Raw genomic sequence first — 19,940 nt, 5'->3', positions numbered from 1 at the left:
TTTTCCTAGGAACCGGCAATACCGATTATATTTGTCATGCTCTCTCGTTAGATTTCTTGCCTTATATCTATCTATCTATCTATCTATATCTATCAATCTCTCTATGCCGCTGGGCGAATTAAAACGTATTATTATTATTATTATTATTATTATTATTATTATTATTATTATTATTATTATTATTATTATTATTCGCGTAACAATCATCTTACAATCAAGTACAATACTGAAGCTATCGTTGTTTTTTTAATTACTGACTGCTTCACTATTCATGTCAATTCGTTGCTCGTTTTTTTTCAGTTATGCGAATTTATTATATTTTTAACTCTACAAAACCTTAGTCCGCCCTCACAAGAAGTATGGTATCCAAGTTTAGTCCCCGTACCTACAAAATTATATAAGCACCCTGGAAAATGTCCCAGCTCAGAGGGGGGATCGAGTCATACGAAGACACACTGGATGGATTGGGTTCTAATACTCTGGGGGCAAGAACAATTTGTGAAGGGACATGCTGGACACACCTTTACTGGCATGGACTTGAAAATATTGAGAACACCGAATTTTTCCAACTTATCCACAGAAACAGCGGCATTGTCACGGGAAACTACAACCTTAACCACTACTTAATGCTTTCATCTACTTGTCTTCTATGACTGAAGCAGGCAAAGGCTGCGTCACCTTAATCTCAATGCTCTCCTCTGTCCATGGGAAGTAGCCTGTTTAGACCTAAGTCTTGATAATTCACCCATGTTATCATCGTCACTATAAAAGCTGGCAAATTAATGTCGTGGAATTTTAATAACTGAATCGTTTTTGTGCCTCTACTGCTTGCGTGACAGGTGATGTGTTTTCTTTGAAACCGGCAATACCGAGGCCGTGACCTTGCGAACACTTGCAATCAATAACTGACTGGGTATATTTGTACTGCCCAGGGCAAGGTGAAAATTGGTATTACTTCTTCGCGTAACAATCAATCTTACAATCAAGTCCAGTACTGAAGCTGTCGTTGTTTCTTAATTACATGACTGCTTCACTATTCGTGTCAATACGTTGCTCGTTTTTTCACAGTTATACGAGTTTAAGAAGACGAAGAAAAAGAAAAAAAAACTTGCATATGTTGAGACTATACTGCCTTATAGGTCTTCATATATGTGTTTTGGCTTATTTAACTTGCCTTGTAAAGAGGTATTTGCAGAATCACCCAGTTGGTTAAGGTAAAGCAGGGGAAAGAATAAGGTTATCTTTGGTTCGTCCCACTGATAATTATTAACGGTTTACGGAGGTATGTGACTTCAGACACAAGACAATTAATGTGTAGATACAAATAAATGACCGGTAAGATACACAATAACGTCCGTACACGAGATACAACAGTTTCTGACATTAAAACAAGTATTTCACAGCTTGGATTGGTTACATCAATGCCGCGAACACACCTCGCCCAAATCTTGAGAAGTACTCGGGTTGTCAAATAATTCTTCTGCTGACCTCTCGACAAACCATAGGAAAGAGTGGCAAGACAGTGTGAAAATACCCATAATATGACGTACTGACGAAAATGCACCGTACTCACATAATAACATAACCCAACACTGTCACTTAATAGGTAGTATATCCCACTATTGGTTTTATAATTCTATACAATAATTTTGGTGAAAACTGACAGTGTGAAAATAGCCAAAGCTTAACAATACTGACATGTTCGTGCCTCAAATAGTGGTTTTATAATTTAATACAACAATCTTAGCTGAAGTTGTACGACAGTTTCAAAGTTACGATAATACAGCTGCATCTGCTGGTCACGATCTTGTTTACATCCCGGGCCAAGGCGGCGAGAAAGGCGCGCGCTGATTGGCTGGCGGGGAGTCATGGTGAGGTGCTCGCTGAAAAACAAGGTGGGAGTGGTATATACTAACTACTAAGTCATTCTAAGGTGGTGACAATGCTTGGTTTTGTTATTATGTGAGTGTACGGTGCTTTTTGTTTAGTATATGTTTTGTGATGGAATGCTGGGCGGTGCTCGGAGGCTGCTATGGAGATCCCGCCCTCTCCCTTCCCAAAGTCCAAGGCCAAAGCATCCCTTGAGACTTGTTTTAATCGGGAAGTCTCTCTCTCTCTCTCTCTCTCTCTCTCTCTCTCTCTCTCTCTCTGCAAGGAAAACTGAGTGAATGTTTGAAATCCTAAATTTTTAAGTCTCTCTCTGCAAGGTAAACTGAGTGAGTGTTTGAAATCCGTAAATCTCTCTCTCTCTCTCTCTGGATTCCAATATCTCCAGTTATATAATAAAGGATGAATATTTGACCAAGTTTGGGTAATGAGGATTATCCCTGGAATAGAGGCCTGTACAATCTTCCAATAATGTAATGTAAGAACACTAACCTTTCACCTGTAAATCAATAACTTAGTCCTGCTGGTTATGTCAGTTTGGCTCAGCTCACAGGGCAGGGAACATGAGCACAGTGGGTGTCTTCTCATCACTGATATTAACCTAGAAATTCTCGATGCACAGCTCGTCCCTTGATGCTGAGTGGTTGACGTGTCCACCAGCGCTGTGTTCAAGATGATGTCAGCAACGGGCAACACCAGGTTCCTGCGCACCCCAGACCGCCACGGCTACAGCGTCAAGTTCAGTCCCTTCAACCCCAGCCTCTTGGGTGTCGCCACGGGACAAAACTTTGGCTTGACAGGTGAGGGAAGAAGCCTCAGGTGTTCCGTACTCTCACAAATATCCAAGTGAAAGGAATATTGACAAACCTGGCTGAAGATATAGTAAAATTCAAAGGTTCTGTAAACTATGACATATTATTTAAAATGTTAATCAAAGAAAATGAATTGTCCTGATGCTAATTGCTGAATGCCTTGCAGGAGGTGGCAGTCTGGTGCTGCTTGACCTTGGACTCCCTGGCAGTGGCCTGGTGCGCTCCTGTGAGTGGCAGGACGGCCTCTTTGACTTGGCCTGGAGTGAGCAGGACCCCCACTGTGTTGTCAGTGCTGCAGGGGACGGCTCCCTTCAGCTGTGGGACACGACCCACCCACAGGTGAGCACATCACCTTGCTGTACACCCACAGAATCATATGATATGAAATGCTGCCCAGCAACCATGAATACACATGTTAGAAATGAACAATATAAGCAGAGATTATTTCATAACATGTAAATTTTATATAGGTATATGTAGGTTCATTTAGGTGAAAACTTAAACATTTCTTGTGAAAGGTTTGATGTTTGTCAGCCAGCAGCTACACAGCTCAGAGTAACAGACAACTGGGAGCAGGATCAAGGTATGCATGGGTTGCAGGTGTCTGTGTGGTAATGTTCCAGTGTCAGCCATGTACAACACTAAATCCCTCTCCTGGCCTGCATGGCACAGGCCCCAGTGAAGGTGTTCAAGGAGCACACCCGGGAGGCCTCTTCGCTGGACTGGAGCCAGACCAGAAGTGAGCAGCTCTTTGTGTCCACCTCCTGGGATGCCACCATCAAGCTGGTGAGTTGGGGAGGGATGGCTAAAGCAGTGAGGGGGCAAAGGTGAAAGATTTGTGGTTCTTAAACCCAGTCATTATTCTTAGGAGAATTATATTTGAAATTTTTGCTGCATTAGGTCAAACTGTGTGATAGCATACAATGTGTATAATGGAGATGAGTTTCAAGCCACTCAATCTACTCATAAATGAGTAGATTGGTAGATGCTTTTACTGTATGGTGGGCATTGCTCAAAATTTCATGTGAGTTCATCAAGGTTTTCAGTTGTAGCAGTTTCATTGTACCCAAGAATGATGCCTTCATGTAGATTACTGAGGGACTCTTGTCATTACAGTGGGACCCCAACCATGAGAGTTCCCTGGTGACCTTCGCAGGACACGAGGCACTTGTGTACCAGGCAGCTTGGTCACCGCACCTGCCGGGATGTGTGGCCTCCGTCTCAGGTAATCAGACCCTCACCTCACAGCCCTTCTCTTTGTTACCTCACATGCCTTCTCTTTGCTATGATCACCCTTCACTTCTCTACTTTCCGCTCAACATTTTAAGATCTTTATATCAATCATGTATCCTGCCTATGATTTGAACTCTTTAAGGAGGGAAGTATGAAGATACCTCTAAACCAACACCGACATTCTCATTTAGCCACTCAAACTGTCTCTAGCAGGAGTAGCATTTAACAGACATTTTTCCCCATGAGCTGCTTAGTTGCTGAAAAAATAAATAAAGTTAAGTCCTAATGCTACCCAGAATATATGAAGTAATTGTGATGATATGAACAACTGAGGAGTAATTCGTACTCAACCTTCAGGGGGCAAAACGCTGAGGGAGTAAACTAATTCTACTCAAAATATATTAAGTAAAGATGATGAGAAGTGTCATTGAAGAGTAAAGACTAACTCATACCCAACCTTCAGGGGACAAAACGCTGAGGGAGTAAACTAATTCTACTCAAAATATATTAAGTAAAGACGATGAGAAGTACCATGGAAGAGTAAAGACTAACCCATACCCATCCTCCAGGGGACAAAACGCTGAGGGTGTGGAACATGCGGCGGGCACAGGGGGGGGCGTCCATGGTGGTGACGGCGTGTAGGGGTGCCGGCGGTGAGGTGCTCAGCTGTGACTGGTCCAAGTACAACCAGAACCTCATTGTCACCTCCAGCACCGACTGTAACATATGCGGCTGGGACCTGCGGCAACCCACACAGCCTGTCTTTGTCCTGCAGGTAAGGTCTTGGTCTTGGATGGCAGTCTCCTTCGTCGCTGCTGATTACAGAGTGGCCTTTGACTTGACACTCGCATAATAGCTGAAGAAGAGAAGAGATATACAGGTGCTATCCCTCATCCTCCTCAGCACTCATTATTCTCCTTCCCATTCAGCCTGATCTATACTTCTCCCTCTCTCCCCTTTAAGTGTTGTGTTTGGTCACCCCTGAGTGTGGGGATGGCCAAAACGAACAACAATATATACAGAACTTACTCCATATGTACCTAAAAAAACGGAAAGCGTCCACAGGCACCCTAATATATATAATGTTTTGTTTTGTGTCCTAATTACGTGATGGAAAAATAATCAACTTTTCTGTGTTCCGCTGTAGGGCCACCAGTACCCAGTGCGGCGGGTCAAGTGTTCTCCCTTCCACGAGACTCAGCTGGTATCCGTCTCCTATGATTTCTCAACCAGGTGAGTCATAGGATGGAGGCAAGACTTGTGTAGACAGTCGAGCATTAAGGCAGTGGTTAGTTAGCTATTCTTGGGCTCCACAGAAAAAAGAATCATTATTTCTATCAAACAAACAATTATGGTGTTGATGTAACATAAGGTCTAGCATCTACTCTACAGGTAGGGGTTATTGTTCCTGTACACAATGGTTACATTCTTTCAGGCCTTTATAATGCTGTAGCTTGGTAATGCCTTCTTGTAGGAAAGTCGCAGTCAAGGGGTTAACACAAATCTGGAGTGTTTTATGACCACAGTAGTTGCAGCACCATGATTCATAGCCCAATAAATCAGTAATTGATCTCTCAGCCTCCTATCATGGCCTGTCCCACCACTGGCCATCTCTCTACACAATATTGGCACCTCCAAATCAAATCCAAATTCTGTGCTCAGCCTTACTGATGAGTGAAGACATTTCTATCATTTTATCACACCTTCTTCACCAACAGAGTGTGGGACCACAGCTTGCCGACCCCGTGCCTGCTGGCGATGGGGAAGCACACCGAGTTTGTCTACGGGCTCGACATGTCCAACCACTCTGAGAACTTGATCGCTGACTGTGCCTGGGACCAGAGTGTGGGTGTGTACAACTTGGGGAAGCTGCCTCCAAACCCCTCAGCCTCAGCCTCAGGAGGGGACAGTTTCTAAGAGGTGGTTAGGGGGGAGATAGTCACACAAGGGAAGGGAGTTATGACACCAGACTGACTCATAACGGAAAGGAAGTGTACTCATAAGAAAACATACATAAGAAAGAACATAGAAGGGTTATAGACTTCTAGGAGGTGGTTAGGAGGGATAGTCACACAGAGGAAGGGAGTAAAGATGCCAGACTGAACAGAAAGGAAGTGTACTCATAAAAAAACATACATTAGCAAGAACATAGAAGGGTTATGGAATTAGAACAGACTGGAATGGCAAACAGATGGGAAGGCTACACCCTTGCATGAACTATACAACAACTGATAATTAGACAGGAAGGATGGTGTTCATAGGACTTTAGATACACATAGTCTCAGCATTACAGTAAAGTTAGACAGTAAAAGTTTGTTAATGTGAAGAGGAGTTGTCTCACATCCTCGGATTTTTGGAGTTTTTTCTCTCATCATCTTTCTCTACCATTACTGCTCTGCATGAGTGAAGTTTACCCCAGCCATGAACAGTGCAGTGCTGGGAGAGACTTTTAGCCACTTCCTATGTTTTATTTAGGGGTGGTAATACCTAGTCTTTCAATCCTAATCATGTATTGTTATGTTCTCTGTGGGGAGGATCCTATTCCTATCCTAGTCTTTCAATCCTAATCATGTATTGTTATGTTCTCTGTGGGGAGGATCCTATTCCTAGTTTTTTTTTTTTTTATGTCTTCGCCTGTTGTGCAGGTAGGCCTTCCTTCATATGAGGGCCTGATGGTCAGCCCCAGCCCGTTGTGGCGCTGGCAAGTGTTTATAGTGGCACCATCTTGCATTGGCTCATGCTGCCCTCCCGGAGCTCATCTTTAATCCTAGAATCTAGAGTCCGGGTTGATAGGTGGTCTTCTGGACAGCATGTGGGTAGTTTTAAGCGACTTGGCGGCAGCTGAAAGTCCCAGCTTGTGGCACCGGGCGGGGATTGAACTCGCGTCGTCCTGAACATGGCGCCGTCACGCTATCCACTCAGCCACCGCCTCCCCATGTCATGAATACTGTGTCAACCTTTAACTTTTAAGAAATGAATGCAGCTAGAAGGGTCATATTGTTAAAAAGGATACATTGTAGTTTTGTCATATCCTCCATTAGTGTTATTACGATCACCAGTACTTCATTATCATCACTATCATCATCATTAGTATCATTGTACTGCCTGTGTCAACTTTTGGACTAAGAAATTGATGTAGCTAAAAGTATCACATTGTTAAAGAGTACACATTATAGTTTTATCATGTAGTATTATTGTCATCATTATCACAAACAGTTTATCATCATTATCATCATCAAACAGCCACCACCACATAACTCAGAAGTAAATCTTGTAATCATCAACGAACTACGCAACCCTCCAGGCCCATCACTTGCCAGGCCAGGTGGGTGTTGTTGATTGCCTCACCATCTGGCTGTGGGCCGGATGTAGGGTTGGCAGTGATTATGTCATGCTGCAGAGGCTCGGTGTACCCTAACATCAGATTTCCTTAAGAGTTTTATCAGGCCTGAATGACAAAGACTAATGCTGCTGGTTTGTTAGTAGTATAGGTGGGTGTTGAGACAAAGAGTAATGCCGTAGATTCATCCAGTCCAGTACAATAGTAGGCGTGGGATTGCCTTTGTGATGGCTCCCACTTTTTTATTTATTTATTATTTTTTTTTTTTACGTCTATGCTTATAACGCTGGTAGGCTTGCTTGGGGGACCTGGATGGTATTCGGCCTCAGCCCATCATGGCGTAGGCAAGTGTTTATAGTGGCGCCATCTTCTCTTATGACTTATTCTTGATTCTTGATTGGCGTTGTTGTGTCTTTTAGTTTTGTTCAGTTTTCTTTATTCTTCTGTTCCATATTGTTGTGATATAGTTTTCTCTATCTTCAATTTCCTCCAGAGTTATATAATGGTTGAAACACTAGTATATCGGCTATTAACTAGTCTCAGCTTTGGTTTTCTCTGTTCTGTATAAAGTTTTGGTTTTGTCTTATTTCTGTATATTCTTCACAGTCCAGCAGAAAATGTTCATGATGTGTCTGGGTGTTTAATATATCTTGGTTGTGTTGTATAAATCATCCCATATATTTTTTCTCCAGTTCATTCATTCGGTCATTCATCTATTCTCATGCTACAGAATAATGGCTTTGTTTTATGATAAGTGTCTGGGTGTGTGATGTTTTGGTTGTGTTGTATAAATCATCCCATATATTCTTTTTCCCAATTCATTCATTCGGTCATTCATCTATTCTCATGTTACGGAATAATGGCTTTGTTTTATGATAAGTGTCTGGGTGTTTGATATATCTTGGTTGTGTTGTATAAATCATCCCATATACTTTTTTCCAATTCATTCATTCAATCATTCATCTACTCTCATGTTATAGAAAAAATGACATTGATTTATGATACTTGTCTGGGTGTGTGATGTTTTCGTTGTTGTATAAAACATCCCATATTTTTTTCCTATTCATCCATGTAGTCATTCATATAATCCTATTTTACTAAGTGATTTCAATTAACCATATGAATCTAGCTTATCAGTTACTAGTTATATATATACCATAACTTTATATAGTAGCTAATTTTATCCATACTTTATACCATATTTTTTCCTATTCATCCATGTAGTCATTCATATAGTCCTATTTTACTAAGTGATTTCAATTAACCATATGAATTTAGCTTATCAGTTACTAGTTATATATATACCATAACTTTATATAGCAGCTAATTTTATCCATACTTTATGCCATATTTTTCCCTATTCATTCATGTAATCATTTATATAGTTCTATTTTACTAAGTGATTTCAAGTAACCTTATGAATTTAGCTTATCAGTTACCAGCTATATATATACCATAACTTTATCTAGTAGTTGATTTTATCCGTACTTTATTTTATCCATGTAATTTTACTATCGTCGAGTACAAATGTCTATGTTCAGGTATTACTTCGTACATTTGCTCAAGTGTATCCTAGCGCCCTCGTCCCGCCCAGTGTTGCCAGACTTTCGTATTCACCACATTGTATTTATCATTTTTAAGCCTCAAACTCTCGTACCTACAGAAATAATGAAAGGATATTAAAGTTAGCGTTAAAACTGCTATTTATTGATGTTTGTTTTGTTTGTTTTTGCTATAGATGTCAGTCAGAAACCATGAAAATGGAATACGGTGTGTACGATGATTTGGCAACGCTGGCAGAACCTTCCCTTGTGAGGCCTTGCGAGAGTTACCTACACACACACAGTCACTTCCAACACTACCAGTCACAGAGATTAAGTGTATCCTCGCCCTCGCCCCGGTGACCACAAGGGAGGCTGTGCAGAACCTTTCCTTGTGAGGCCTTGCGAGAGTTACCTACACGCACACACACCTGAGTCACTTCCAACACTACCAGTCACAGAGATTAAGTGTATCCTCGCCCTCGCCCCGGTGACCACAAGGGAGGCTGTGTAGAACCTTCCCTTGTGAGGCCTTGCAAGAGTTACCTACACACACACACACCTGAGTCACTCCCAACACTACCAGTCACAGAGTAAACATTAAGTGTATCCTCGCCCTCGCCCCGGTGACCACAAGGGAGGCTGTGTAGAACCTTCCCTTGTGAGGCCTTGCAAGAGTTACCTACACACACACACCTGAGCCACTCCCAACACTACCAGTCACAGAGTAAACATTAATTGTACCCTCGCCCTCGCCCCGGTGACCACAAGGGAGGCTGTGTAGAACCTTCCCTTTGTGAGGCCTTGCAAGAGTTACCTACACACACACACACCTGAGTCACTTCCAACACTACCAGTCAAACAGTCTTCTCTATACCTCTATGTGACCACACCGACCTAGTCCCTGCAAGTTACCAGTTACCCCCACACACCTAACAATCAACTCTTAACGCTACCAGTCACAGAGAAGACAGTTAACCGTAAACAGAGAGCCAAACAGTCTTCTCTCGGCCTCTTGCAGTCTCCCTATGTTCTTATGTTCTTAGTTATATGACCACACCTATCTAGTCCCTGCCAGTTACCAGTTACCTCCACACACCTAACAGTCAACTCTTAACATTAGCAGGCACAGAGTAGACCGTTAACAGTAAACAGAGAGCCAAACAGTCTTCTCTATACACTTATATGACCATACCAGTCTAGTCTCAGCAACAGTTACGTTACCCTCACACACCTAACAGTCATCTCTTAACACTACCAGTCACAGAGTAGACAGTTAACAGTAAACAGAGAGCCAAACAGTCTTCTCTCTACACTTATATGACCACACCAGTTGAGTCTCCGCAACAGTTACCTGACAGTCAGCTCTTAACACTACCAGTCACAAAGTACACAGTCTTCTCCATGTATACACCAGGGTGGCCAGACCAACCTAGTGCTTATAACAGTTACCCCGACACACCTAACAGTCGACTCTTAACACAAACAGAGAGACGGGCAAAAGTTTTCTTCTTTAAGACTCGTGTAACCTCTGTAAGGGCAAATATATTCCTTTATTTTATGTATATGGCGTGTTATTAACCAGAGTCATCAGCGCAGTCACAGTTATTGGTAAGCTGTTTGTAGTTCCAAGCAAGAAAGAGTGACAACGACGGGAAAAAAAATCGTAAAGTGGAAGTAGTAGCGAAATGTGAGGTGCAACTTCCGTAGACTTTGTGATCCGGGAGGGAGGGAGACTGATCGAGGAAGCACCGTGTTAGAAGGCGCCACTTAGGACTATATGGCTGTAAGGAGGAAGCAGTGAAGTTAATACCATACACAAAAAAATTCTTGTCGTGTTGTTGGGGAAAAGAGAACTGAGCAATGAAAGTGGAGTGAGAAGAAAAGTGAAATAGTGGAAAATAACAAAAGGATATAGAAAAGCAAGGTCAGGGAAAGAAAAGACCAGAAAAACACCTCGATCAGTTCAGGGTGAAGCGTATAAGTGTGCACCGTGAAGTATAAGGTCGGTATTATCAGACACCTTCGCTTCTCTTATCAGCTATTTCTAAAGGTCAAAGAGGGGGTCAGTCGGGTTCTAATGAGTGTTTCTTCAGGTTCATGGTACAGAAGAAGGGTCAAACTACTACCGGGGTCATAAAACTACTGGAAATGCCCTCAACTCCTACGAAAACCTTGTCAAATATGTGTTCTTGGGCGACGAAATGTCTTAATTAAAACGACCCTAAAGGTGTTGAGGAGGACCTAAGAAGCGATACAAAGCGGAACAGGTAAAAAAGAAGAAGATCGAGAAGGCAACCTCTGAAATACACACTTGCACAGCGTTACGATTAAAACTTTACAATATTACAGCCGAAGACTTTTTAACCGTGTTCACTTTAGTCAAGGATTCTTAATTAAGGTTCACGGAGAAACACTTGTCTATATTATGGTTTCGTCACCCTCAAAACCCTTAAAATGTATAGCCCCATATTATAACACTGAGGGGGCTCATCAAAAACAGAGGCGGCTCAAAAACTGGGGGTTGGGATGGCATGTTCCTCCCTTCTCCCTTGTTGTTTACCTGCAACAATAAACTATCAATCAATCAATCAATCAATCAACAACGAAAAAGAAACGGCGACCCCGTATAAAGTCTGGATAATAAGATGGCGAAGAAGAAGAAGAAGAATATTATAAAACTTCGAAGCCTTGGTACATCCATTTGAGAAGGGCCTCGCAGAAGTTGTAGAGGTTTCCATGGGTGATTCATGACCCTAGCGGCAGTATTGGAAGGATTCTACGCCATGAACAGAAAACTCAGGACAAACCGACTTATCTTCTCTGCGTCCTTTAAAAATCGTTGTAACAAGACCCCGAAGTGTCTGATTATTCGAGTCTCTTATCATTTGCGTCACTTGAGCAGCCTCCTTTGCTGTTGAAATAAAAAAAAAGGCCTTCGGGGAGGATAGGTAGGCACTGGCCGGCACTCAAGTCCAGCACATGATCAGACCTTGGTGAACGATACACACACACACACACACACACGTAGTAGCATGGTAAAGGAGGTGCCAGAGAAGGCGTAATGGCACCCTAGCTAGACCCTAACCACTCCTACCCTGCCCTCATGGTGGTGGTGGTGAGGGAACACTGGCCTCACCACCACCACCACCGCCACACCTCCGTCGGCCACAGCCATACCCACACGCACACTCCACTCCGCTGCCCTGCCCGACTCACCACCACCACCACCACCACTCGTATTTATCCTGCTATTCCATCACTTATTATCGTATTAATCCTGCAATCACATCACCTCTTATACATTTCCTAACACCGCTTTTATACCATCACAGCTTCCATATAGGTTGATTTTGCATCTATCTCAAACCCTTTTCTTTCTAACACATATTCTAATCACCACTACCACCAATCACATCTCTCGTATACCACAACCTCGCATTTCATCACCTATTCTACGTTTTCTAACACCGAGAAAGTACGTACCAGCTTCCATATAGGTTAATTTTGCATCCATCTCAAAACCCTTTCTTCCTAACACACATTCACGCACATAGCCTAACACACCATCATCATCATCACCTTTTCTCATATATAACAATCTCTCATATCATCACCTATTCTACGTTTTCTAACACCGATTTTATACCATCACAGCTTCCAAAGAGGCTAATTTTGCATCTATCTCAAATACCATTACTTTTTCTCTCTAACACAAATACATCTACGAACATTCTCCTCTCCTATCATCTATTCTACACTTCTTAACACCGAGAACTCACAATACCAGCTTCTATATAGGTTAATCTTGTATCTGTCTTGAATACTATTACTTTTTCCTTCTCTCTAACACAAATACATCTACGAACATTCTCCTCTCCTATCATCTATTCTACACTTCTTAACACCGAGAACTCACAATACCAGCTTCTATATAGGGTAATCTTGTATCTGTCTTGAATACATTACCTTTTCCTTCTCTCTAACACAAATACATCCACGAACATTCTCCTATGATCACCTATTCTACGTTTCTTAATTAACACAGAAAACATACAAAACCAGCTTCCATATAGGGTAATCTTGCATCTATCTTGAATACTATTACCTTTTCCTTCTCTCTAACACAAATACATCCACGAACATTCTCCTCTCCTATCATCTATTCTGCATTTCTTAACACTGATATTATACCATCACAGCTTCCATTTAGGCTAATTTTGCATATATCTCAAATACTATTACTTTTTCATCCTCTCTCATTCATACATCCACGCACATTCTCCTCTATCATCTATTTAACGTTTCCTAACATCGAAAACACAGTACCAGCTTCCATAAAGGCTAATCTCCCATCTATTACTTTTTCTCTAACTTTTTTCTCTAACACATTGACGCACATTCATACCCTCGTCTCACATTCACACTCCCAGACGGACCGAGACAGGGAGGGAGACATCTCAGACAAGGCGAGGGGGAGGTGAGGGATCGACGCCGCCACCAACCCACCAGACCAGACAAGCAGCAGTGATCCACCGTATAAATAGCCAGCGTCTTTGAACTGGCTGAGTGAGGCGCGCGTGTGAAGTTTGAGTGAGGTGCGTTCGTGTGTGTGGCGAGTGAGTGTGTGTGTGTTTGTGTGTGATACGCGCGCACCTCCATTTGAATCCGTGAACCATCAACCGGGGAAAGACATATAGATAGATAGAAAGATAGAGCTAACAGAAATGACAGTATCCTAAAGACGGTACCGTAGAATTCCAAGAGATAGCAAGACAATTGCGTAACTATCTCTCTTTCGCTTTATCTCTGTGTGTGTGGCAAAGATCATAGGAAAGACAGTATCCTAAGGGCGGTACCGTAGAATTCCAAGAGATAGGAAGACAAGGGCGTAACTATCTCTCTCTTTCGCTCTCTGTGTGTGTGGCAAAGATCATAGGAAAGACAGTATCCTAAGGGCTGTACCGTAAAATTCCAAGAGATAGGAAGACACAAAGGCGTAACTATCTCTCTCTTTCGCTCTCTCTGTGTGTGTGGCAAAGATCAAAGGAAAGACAGAAAAGACAGTATCCTAAGGGCGGTACCGTACAATTCCAAGAGATAGCGAGACACAAGGGCGCAACTATCTCTCTTTCCCTCTATCTCCGTGTGTGTGGCAAAGATCAAAGGAAGGACAGAGCGAGTGGAACATTTCGCAAACCTGACAGTAACTAAGGACGTTGAGGACAGAAGGGGAGGAGGACCAACCAAGAGACCGAAAAAGAACCAAAGGGTGTGACTCTCCTGGCTCCCTGTGGCGACGCAAACGTGAATAAATAAAGATAAAAGAGTTAAAAGAGTTCGCAGGAGGGAACATAAACACTAGTAGGAAGTCCTCGTGAATGAAACAGAGCGCAGGACAAAGAAAGTGACGTACGAGCTCTATACAAAGAAAATAGGGAGAGTTGTAAGCCGCAGAGGGAAACAGAGACAATAAAGGAAATATATCGAAGTCGTAAAGGAAAGAAGAAAGACAGCTGAATTGAGGGGCGTGACTACCTCTCCCAACCCTCTCTGTGCTCTCTTACTGGCGGCACGGGAAAGGGAGACATGTAAAAACGCATACGGTGAGGGAGGAAAAAGCTGTCTACGGGGAGGTGAGTGAAGGAGATCGAGGCGGAACCGTACGGAGGGCGAGATGGGCCGACGGAACGCTACCAAGGCGGAGGGGATGAAGACTCCTATTACTTCTACTTCTGCCGGCTCCTCCATGCCCCTCCTCCTCCTCCTCCTCCTGGTCCTCACACCCACGTATACCCTCGCTGATGACCCTCGGCAGGACGCTATGACCTCTGTGCTACGCGAGGTCACGGGTGAGTGTGTTTAAATGTTTTCATATGTTGGTTTTATATGTGTTAATAACGTAATGGAGAGTATAAATGTTAGGAAAAAGAGAGGAATATAAGTGTGTGGGTGCTACTGTGTGTGTGTGTGTGTGTGTGTGTGCGTGGTGATGGATGCTGTGTTGTGATTGCGTCAGACGAATAAGGGATGGGAGATAAAGAGAGAGAGGGAGGGAGGAAGGGAAGGAGAGATGAAGGATAAAGGAGAAGGATATACGGGAAGGGAAAGGAAGGGGTGATGGAGTATTAGGAGAGAGAGAGAGAGAGAGAGAGAGAGAGAGAGAGAGAGAGAGAGAGAGAGAGAGAGAGAGAGAGAGAGAGAGAGAGAGAGAGAGATGATATGATTCCTTTCCTCTCTCGCCCTCTTCTCTTTTAACCTCTCTTCCTCCTCCTCCTCCTCCTCCTCTTCCTCTTCTTTTCCTTTCTCCTCTTCTTACATCCACTTCACACATCGTTCGTTACAAAAAAATCTTGTTTAACACACACACACACACACACACACACACACACACACACACACACACACACACACACACACACACCAAAAGAAAGAGAAAAAAAAGAGAGAGAAAGAGAAGAGCAAGTGAGAATGCGAGAAAGAGAGCAAGAAAGGTATAGAGAAAAAAAGTGAGAGAGAGAGAGAGAGAGAGAGAGAGAGAGAGAGAGAGAGAGAGAGAGAGAGAGAGAGAGAGAGAGAGAGAGGCGCCTGACCTTTCCTGTAAAGAAGTAATGTCCTGGTTTATGAGAGCGAGACGAAAACAAATAAAAAAAACAGCAAAAAGTAAAAACAACAAAGAAAAAAAAGGAAAGTAAAAACGCCACACTACCTCTTCCATCTCCTACGAGGGGGTGGAGGAAAAGGAGGAGGAGGAGGAGGAGGAGATGTGGTTGAGGGGGAGGAGGAGACAGGCGGTAGTGTGCGTGTCGAAGAGGAAGAGGAGAAGGAGGAAGAGGAGGAAGAAGAGGAGGTGATGAGGTTAGAAGACCGGATGTGGAAGAGGTGGAGAAGTAGTGGAGGGTGGAGTTTAAGGAGGAGGAGGAGGAGGAGGAGGAGGAGGTGAGGTTATGGAGAGTGGATGCAGGAAGAGATGAAGGAGGTATTGAGGATAGGAAGAAGGGTTGAAGAAGAGGGATGAAGGAGGAAAGGTTAGATTAGAGAGGGGACGAAGGAGAGAGATGAAGAAGGAAGGGTTCGTTAGATTAGAGAAGGAACGAAGGAGAGAGATGAAGGAGGAAGGGTTAGATTAGAGAGGGGACGAAGGAGATAGATGAAGGAGGAAGGATTAGATTAGAGAGGGGACGAAGGAGATAGATGAAGGAGGAAGGGTTAGATTAGAGAGGGGACGAAGGAGATAGATGAAGGAGGAAGGATTAGGTTGGAATGGGATAAAGGAGAGGGATGGAGGATGAGTGAGGAAAAAGGATGGAGGGGAAGAGGCGAGGTGAGGGGACTGTATGGGGGGGGGGGGCAGCGATCCCGTCTCTTTCTTCCCGCCCAGATGCCCACTTAACCCCGGGCACGCCGCTGACACCGGTGAGGGGCAGCACCTGTGTGGAGGTGTGCCTGTGCCTCGCCAGGTAAAGGTGGGCCGCAGCTATATGGGCCAACGAGCTTCCTGCCGTCTCCGTATGATCTTATTCTCTCTTTCTCATTCACCAGACACAGCATTGGCCCACACCAGGACTTAAAATTTTGGGTGACGGGATTCTGTTTCTACGGCAGGGAGCTTTAGCCTACTTTTTCATACTTTCTATAGGTATGAAGAACATCTGGGAGGAGTAACGAGTTTTTTTAGGGGGAGGGCAAGGCCACTCATAGACATAGCCATAGCACAGCACACCACATCACAGACACCGGCGGCTATGAATCTGTGGCTCTGCGAAAAGCACCATCTCGCTTCTCGGCTGCTAACAAGTGAGACAAAGGAAGATGTCTTGTTTATGGACCACCTTCAGGAGCAAGACACAGACGAGACGAATGCTCAAGAAAAACGTGGGGGAGGACACACGGAAAGGGCACGGTGGAAGACTCTCATCAAGACAAACGACGCGTGTAACGAAGACCAAACGAGGGAGACAAGGACAAGCAGACCTCGTGTAAGTCCCCGGCCTGTGCGTGGGCTGCTCCTGTGTGAGGCAATCCTTCCTCATCTCGCCCCCCTCGCCCAGGACTCCTCCCTTCCTAGCCCCCTCTCCTTCCTCCACTGCAAGCCCCATCCCTTAGCTTCTTTCCTATCCCCCCATCACCCTTCCCATCCTTCCCATCCTTCATTCCTATCCCTCCATCGCCCTTCCCCTCCCTCCCATCCTTCCCATCCTTCACTCCTCTCCCTCAATCCCCCTTTCCAGTCCTCTCTCCTTCCTCTACCGCAAGTCCCATCCCTTTACATTCCTTCCTATCCCCCATCACTCTTCCCATCCCTCCCATCCTCTTACCTTCATCGCCCTTCCCAGCCCCTCTCCTTCTTCCTCCACCGCAAGTCCCATCTTCTTCCCTTCTTTTCCCTTTCTTGCCTTCCCTTCTTCTCCCCTTCGTGAATTCCCCCAACACTCATCCTTTCCTATCCAAACCCATAAGCAGTGTCACCTTCATACTTTCTACTGGAAGAAGGAAGGAAGGAAGGAAGAAAGAAAGAAAGAAAGAAAAAGAAAGAAAAAAGGAAGGAAGGAGGAAAGGAAGGAAGGAGGAAATGAAGGAAGGAGGAAAGGAAGGAAGGAGGAAAGGAAGGAAGGAGGAAAGAAAGGAAGGAAAGACGGGCGATTAGTTGGGACGAGAGGTTAATTTATGAGAAGCGATTAGGTTCAAGTACGTACACTTAGCACAGGTTCAAAAAAGTTAGTTAACGAGCTCGATATTAACCACATCTTCTATAAATAACGTGTGTGCGTGCGTGAGCGTAGGGAGGAAATGCTGGCGGAGTTAGCTGAAGAGACGGAAAAGAAAGAAAGGACTGAAAAGAGAAGAAAAGAGATGAGGAAAGATGAGAGGAGTTCAAAGAAGATATAAAAAGAAGTTCAATCAGGAGAAAACGAGTTAAGTGAGACAAAGGAGTTTCAGTTACGAGTTAAGAAAAGGATCTTCAGTTGAGAGAGCAAACGTTCAATGAAGAGCAAAGAGATTCAGTTTAACACCATAACGCCGTCCACAAAGAAACGTACATAGCGTGTGTGTGTGTGTGTGTGTGTGTGTGTGTGTGTGTGTGTGTGTGTCTGAGGGAGTGAAGGAAATGGTTGCTGGGTAAAGTTAAACCGTTTATTTATGTGAAGGGGACAAGAGGAGGAGGAGGAGGAGGAGGAAGAGTTCTTGGTAAGGGACACAGTTTGGTGGTTATGAAAAGGACGAACTGAGGAGCCGCTTACGAGAAGAGTTATTATTATTATTATTATTATTATTATTATTATTATTATTATTATTATTATTATTATTATTGTTTATAAGGTCAGAAATATTTACTCGTGGGAACAAAAAATAAAACAAACAACCCAATCAGCGTCGCGTTACAGAGAGAGAGAGAGAGAGAGAGAGAGAGAGAGAGAGATTAAAGGATACGCCACCTGTTGCTGACACGTGAGTCCAAGGCTGCATAGGACTCATTACTCTCTCTCTCTCTCTCTCTCTCTCGTTGACCAGCACTTAGAGGCTTTTCTCGAGTTTACAGAGTTAAGTATGATGAGAGAGAGAGAGAGAGAGAGAGAGAGAGAGAGAGAGAGAGAATCTATTGTCTTAACAAACACACCGCCTCGGGCTATAAGCTTATGTCATTTCTTTTCTTCTTCCCTCCATTCCTTTTTTTTTCTCCTCCTCCTCCTCCTCCTCCTCCTCCTCCTCACTCTCTCCTTTTCTCCTCACTTCATCCCTCATCATAACCTACATCTCTCTCTCTCTCTCTCTCTCTCTCTCTCTCTCTCTCTCTCTCTCTCTCTCTCTCTCTCTCTCCATCCTTTTCTCTAATCTCTCTATAGAAAAAAACGAAAATCACAGCAGCGTTAAAACACACACACACACACACACACACACACACACACACACACACACACACACACACATCTATCCTTTCTTAGCCCTGACGTCAGTCACTCTGCAGTCATCAACCACATTCTCACTCTCTCTCTCTCTCTCTCTGTCTGTCTGTCTGTCTGTCTGTCTGTCTGTCTGTCTGTCTGTCTGTCTCTCTCTCTCTCTCTCTCTCTCTCTCTCTCTCTCTCTCTCTCTGCACTGTATTCGTCATTATTTTGCTCATTGTGTATGGAGAGAGAGAGAGAGAGAGAGAGAGAGAGAGAGAGAGAGAGAGAGAGAGAGAGAGAGAGAGAGAGAGTTTAATGGGCAAGGCAATAAACATCACACGAGGTTTGTCTTATCGTATCAAAGAAGAAGAAGAAGAAGAAGAAGAAGAAGAAGAAGAAGAAGGTAACTTGGGTGCCAGCAACAACAGAAACACGAAGGGGGAAGAGAGAGGAGTACAAAGGAGTACAAAGAAAAAGCAAACAGCAACAAACCTCTTGGTCCTCTGAATGGCAGGGAGATGAGGATAAAAAAAAAAGAAGAGTGGAGGGTTCTGTTAGCAAGAGGTGAATAAGAGGAGGGCGGAGACAGAAGGTGGAGGATTCTGTTAGCAAGAGGTGAATAAGAGGAGGGCGGAGACAGAAGGTGGAGGATTCTGTTAGCAAGAGGTGAATAAGAGGAGGGCGGAGACAGAAGGTGGAGGATTCTGTTAGCAAGAGGAGGTGAATAAGAGGAGGAAGAAGAAGAGGAAAGAAGAAACAGAAAGATGTATAAATTGTAGAGACACATCCGCCTCTCACATCAGCAAATTCCAGAGGCCACAAAGGAGCTCAAACGGGTTCTAATGAGTGTTCTTTTAGGTTCATGGTACGGAAGGAGAGTCACACTACCACCAGGGTCATAAAACAAGCCATGGAAATGCTCAAAACGCCTACGAGAGCCTTGTCAAATATGTGAACTTGAGCGCCGAAATGTTTGAGGATACGGTCCAATTCATATGCTTAATCAGTTCCTTGCACAAGCATACACATATTTGGCAAGGCTTTCGTAGGTGTGGTGGGCATTTCCAGAGGTAGCTTTATGACCCTGGTGGTAGTTTGACAAGGCTTTCGTAGGAGTGGTGGGCATTTCCAGAGGTAGCTTTATGACCCTGGTGGTAGTTTGACCCTCCTTCTGTACCGTGAACCTAAAAATAACACTTATGAGAACCCGATTGATCTCTTATTTGGCCTGTAGAAATTA

General features: G+C 43.8%; 2 protein-coding genes and 1 long non-coding RNA gene across 8 annotated transcripts in view; 2 read left to right on the top strand and 1 right to left on the bottom strand.

The window, feature by feature from the left end:
• The first annotated feature begins 1,291 nt into the window (after positions 1-1,291).
• Positions 1,292-9,199, top strand: LOC127008351 (peroxisomal targeting signal 2 receptor-like). Of its 2 annotated transcripts, none has more exons than XM_050880256.1 (8): positions 1,292-1,895; positions 2,510-2,687; positions 2,866-3,038; positions 3,372-3,485; positions 3,816-3,924; positions 4,502-4,707; positions 5,080-5,165; positions 5,651-9,199. In XM_050880256.1, exons 2-8 carry the CDS (start codon positions 2,561-2,563, stop codon positions 5,847-5,849), a joined length of 1,014 nt encoding a protein of 337 aa, XP_050736213.1. In that variant the 5' UTR covers positions 1,292-1,895; positions 2,510-2,560; the 3' UTR covers positions 5,850-9,199. The 2 variants fall into 2 exon arrangements, with proteins under 2 accessions (XP_050736213.1, XP_050736214.1); XM_050880257.1 differs by lacking the exon at positions 1,292-1,895 and adding an exon at positions 2,244-2,365.
• LOC127008352 (uncharacterized) lies at positions 7,965-10,375 on the bottom strand. Its single transcript, XR_007761041.1, has 3 exons — positions 9,235-10,375; positions 8,205-9,104; positions 7,965-8,078 (listed from the first exon to the last, which is right to left on the bottom strand). It is a non-coding gene; the product is annotated as an uncharacterized LOC127008352 (long non-coding RNA).
• Positions 10,376-11,904: 1,529 nt separating this feature from the next.
• Positions 11,905-19,940, top strand: part of LOC127008350 (uncharacterized) — a 24,001-nt gene continuing 15,965 nt past the window's right edge. Inside the window, exons 1-2 of one of the 5 annotated variants that reach the window (XM_050880252.1) lie at positions 11,905-12,052; positions 13,746-14,665. In XM_050880252.1, the coding sequence (XP_050736209.1) occupies positions 14,491-14,665 (175 nt within the window). In that variant the 5' untranslated portion in view covers positions 11,905-12,052; positions 13,746-14,490. Of the gene's footprint in view, positions 12,053-13,246; positions 14,666-19,940 lie in introns of all 5 variants that reach the window. The other 4 variants (XM_050880254.1, XM_050880251.1, XM_050880255.1 and 1 more) reach the window with 4 other exon arrangements.

This window comes from Eriocheir sinensis, chromosome 37 (assembly GCF_024679095.1).
Source record: "Eriocheir sinensis breed Jianghai 21 chromosome 37, ASM2467909v1, whole genome shotgun sequence".
Classification (NCBI taxonomy): Eukaryota; Metazoa; Arthropoda; class Malacostraca; order Decapoda; family Varunidae; genus Eriocheir; species Eriocheir sinensis.
Note: the sequence above shows the minus strand (reverse complement) of the source record. Positions and strands in the feature narration are given on the sequence as shown.

Bases quoted from the DNA above. Each gene is read 5' to 3' on its own strand.
- LOC127008351 (XM_050880256.1), top strand. From the start codon at position 2,561: ATGATGTCAGCAACGGGCAACACCAGGTTCCTGCGCACCCCAGACCGC. The intron at 2,688-2,865 runs GTGAGGGAAGAA...AATGCCTTGCAG, and splicing joins ACAAAACTTTGGCTTGACAG to GAGGTGGCAGTCTGGTGCTG. The intron at 4,708-5,079 runs GTAAGGTCTTGG...GTTCCGCTGTAG, and splicing joins AGCCTGTCTTTGTCCTGCAG to GGCCACCAGTACCCAGTGCG.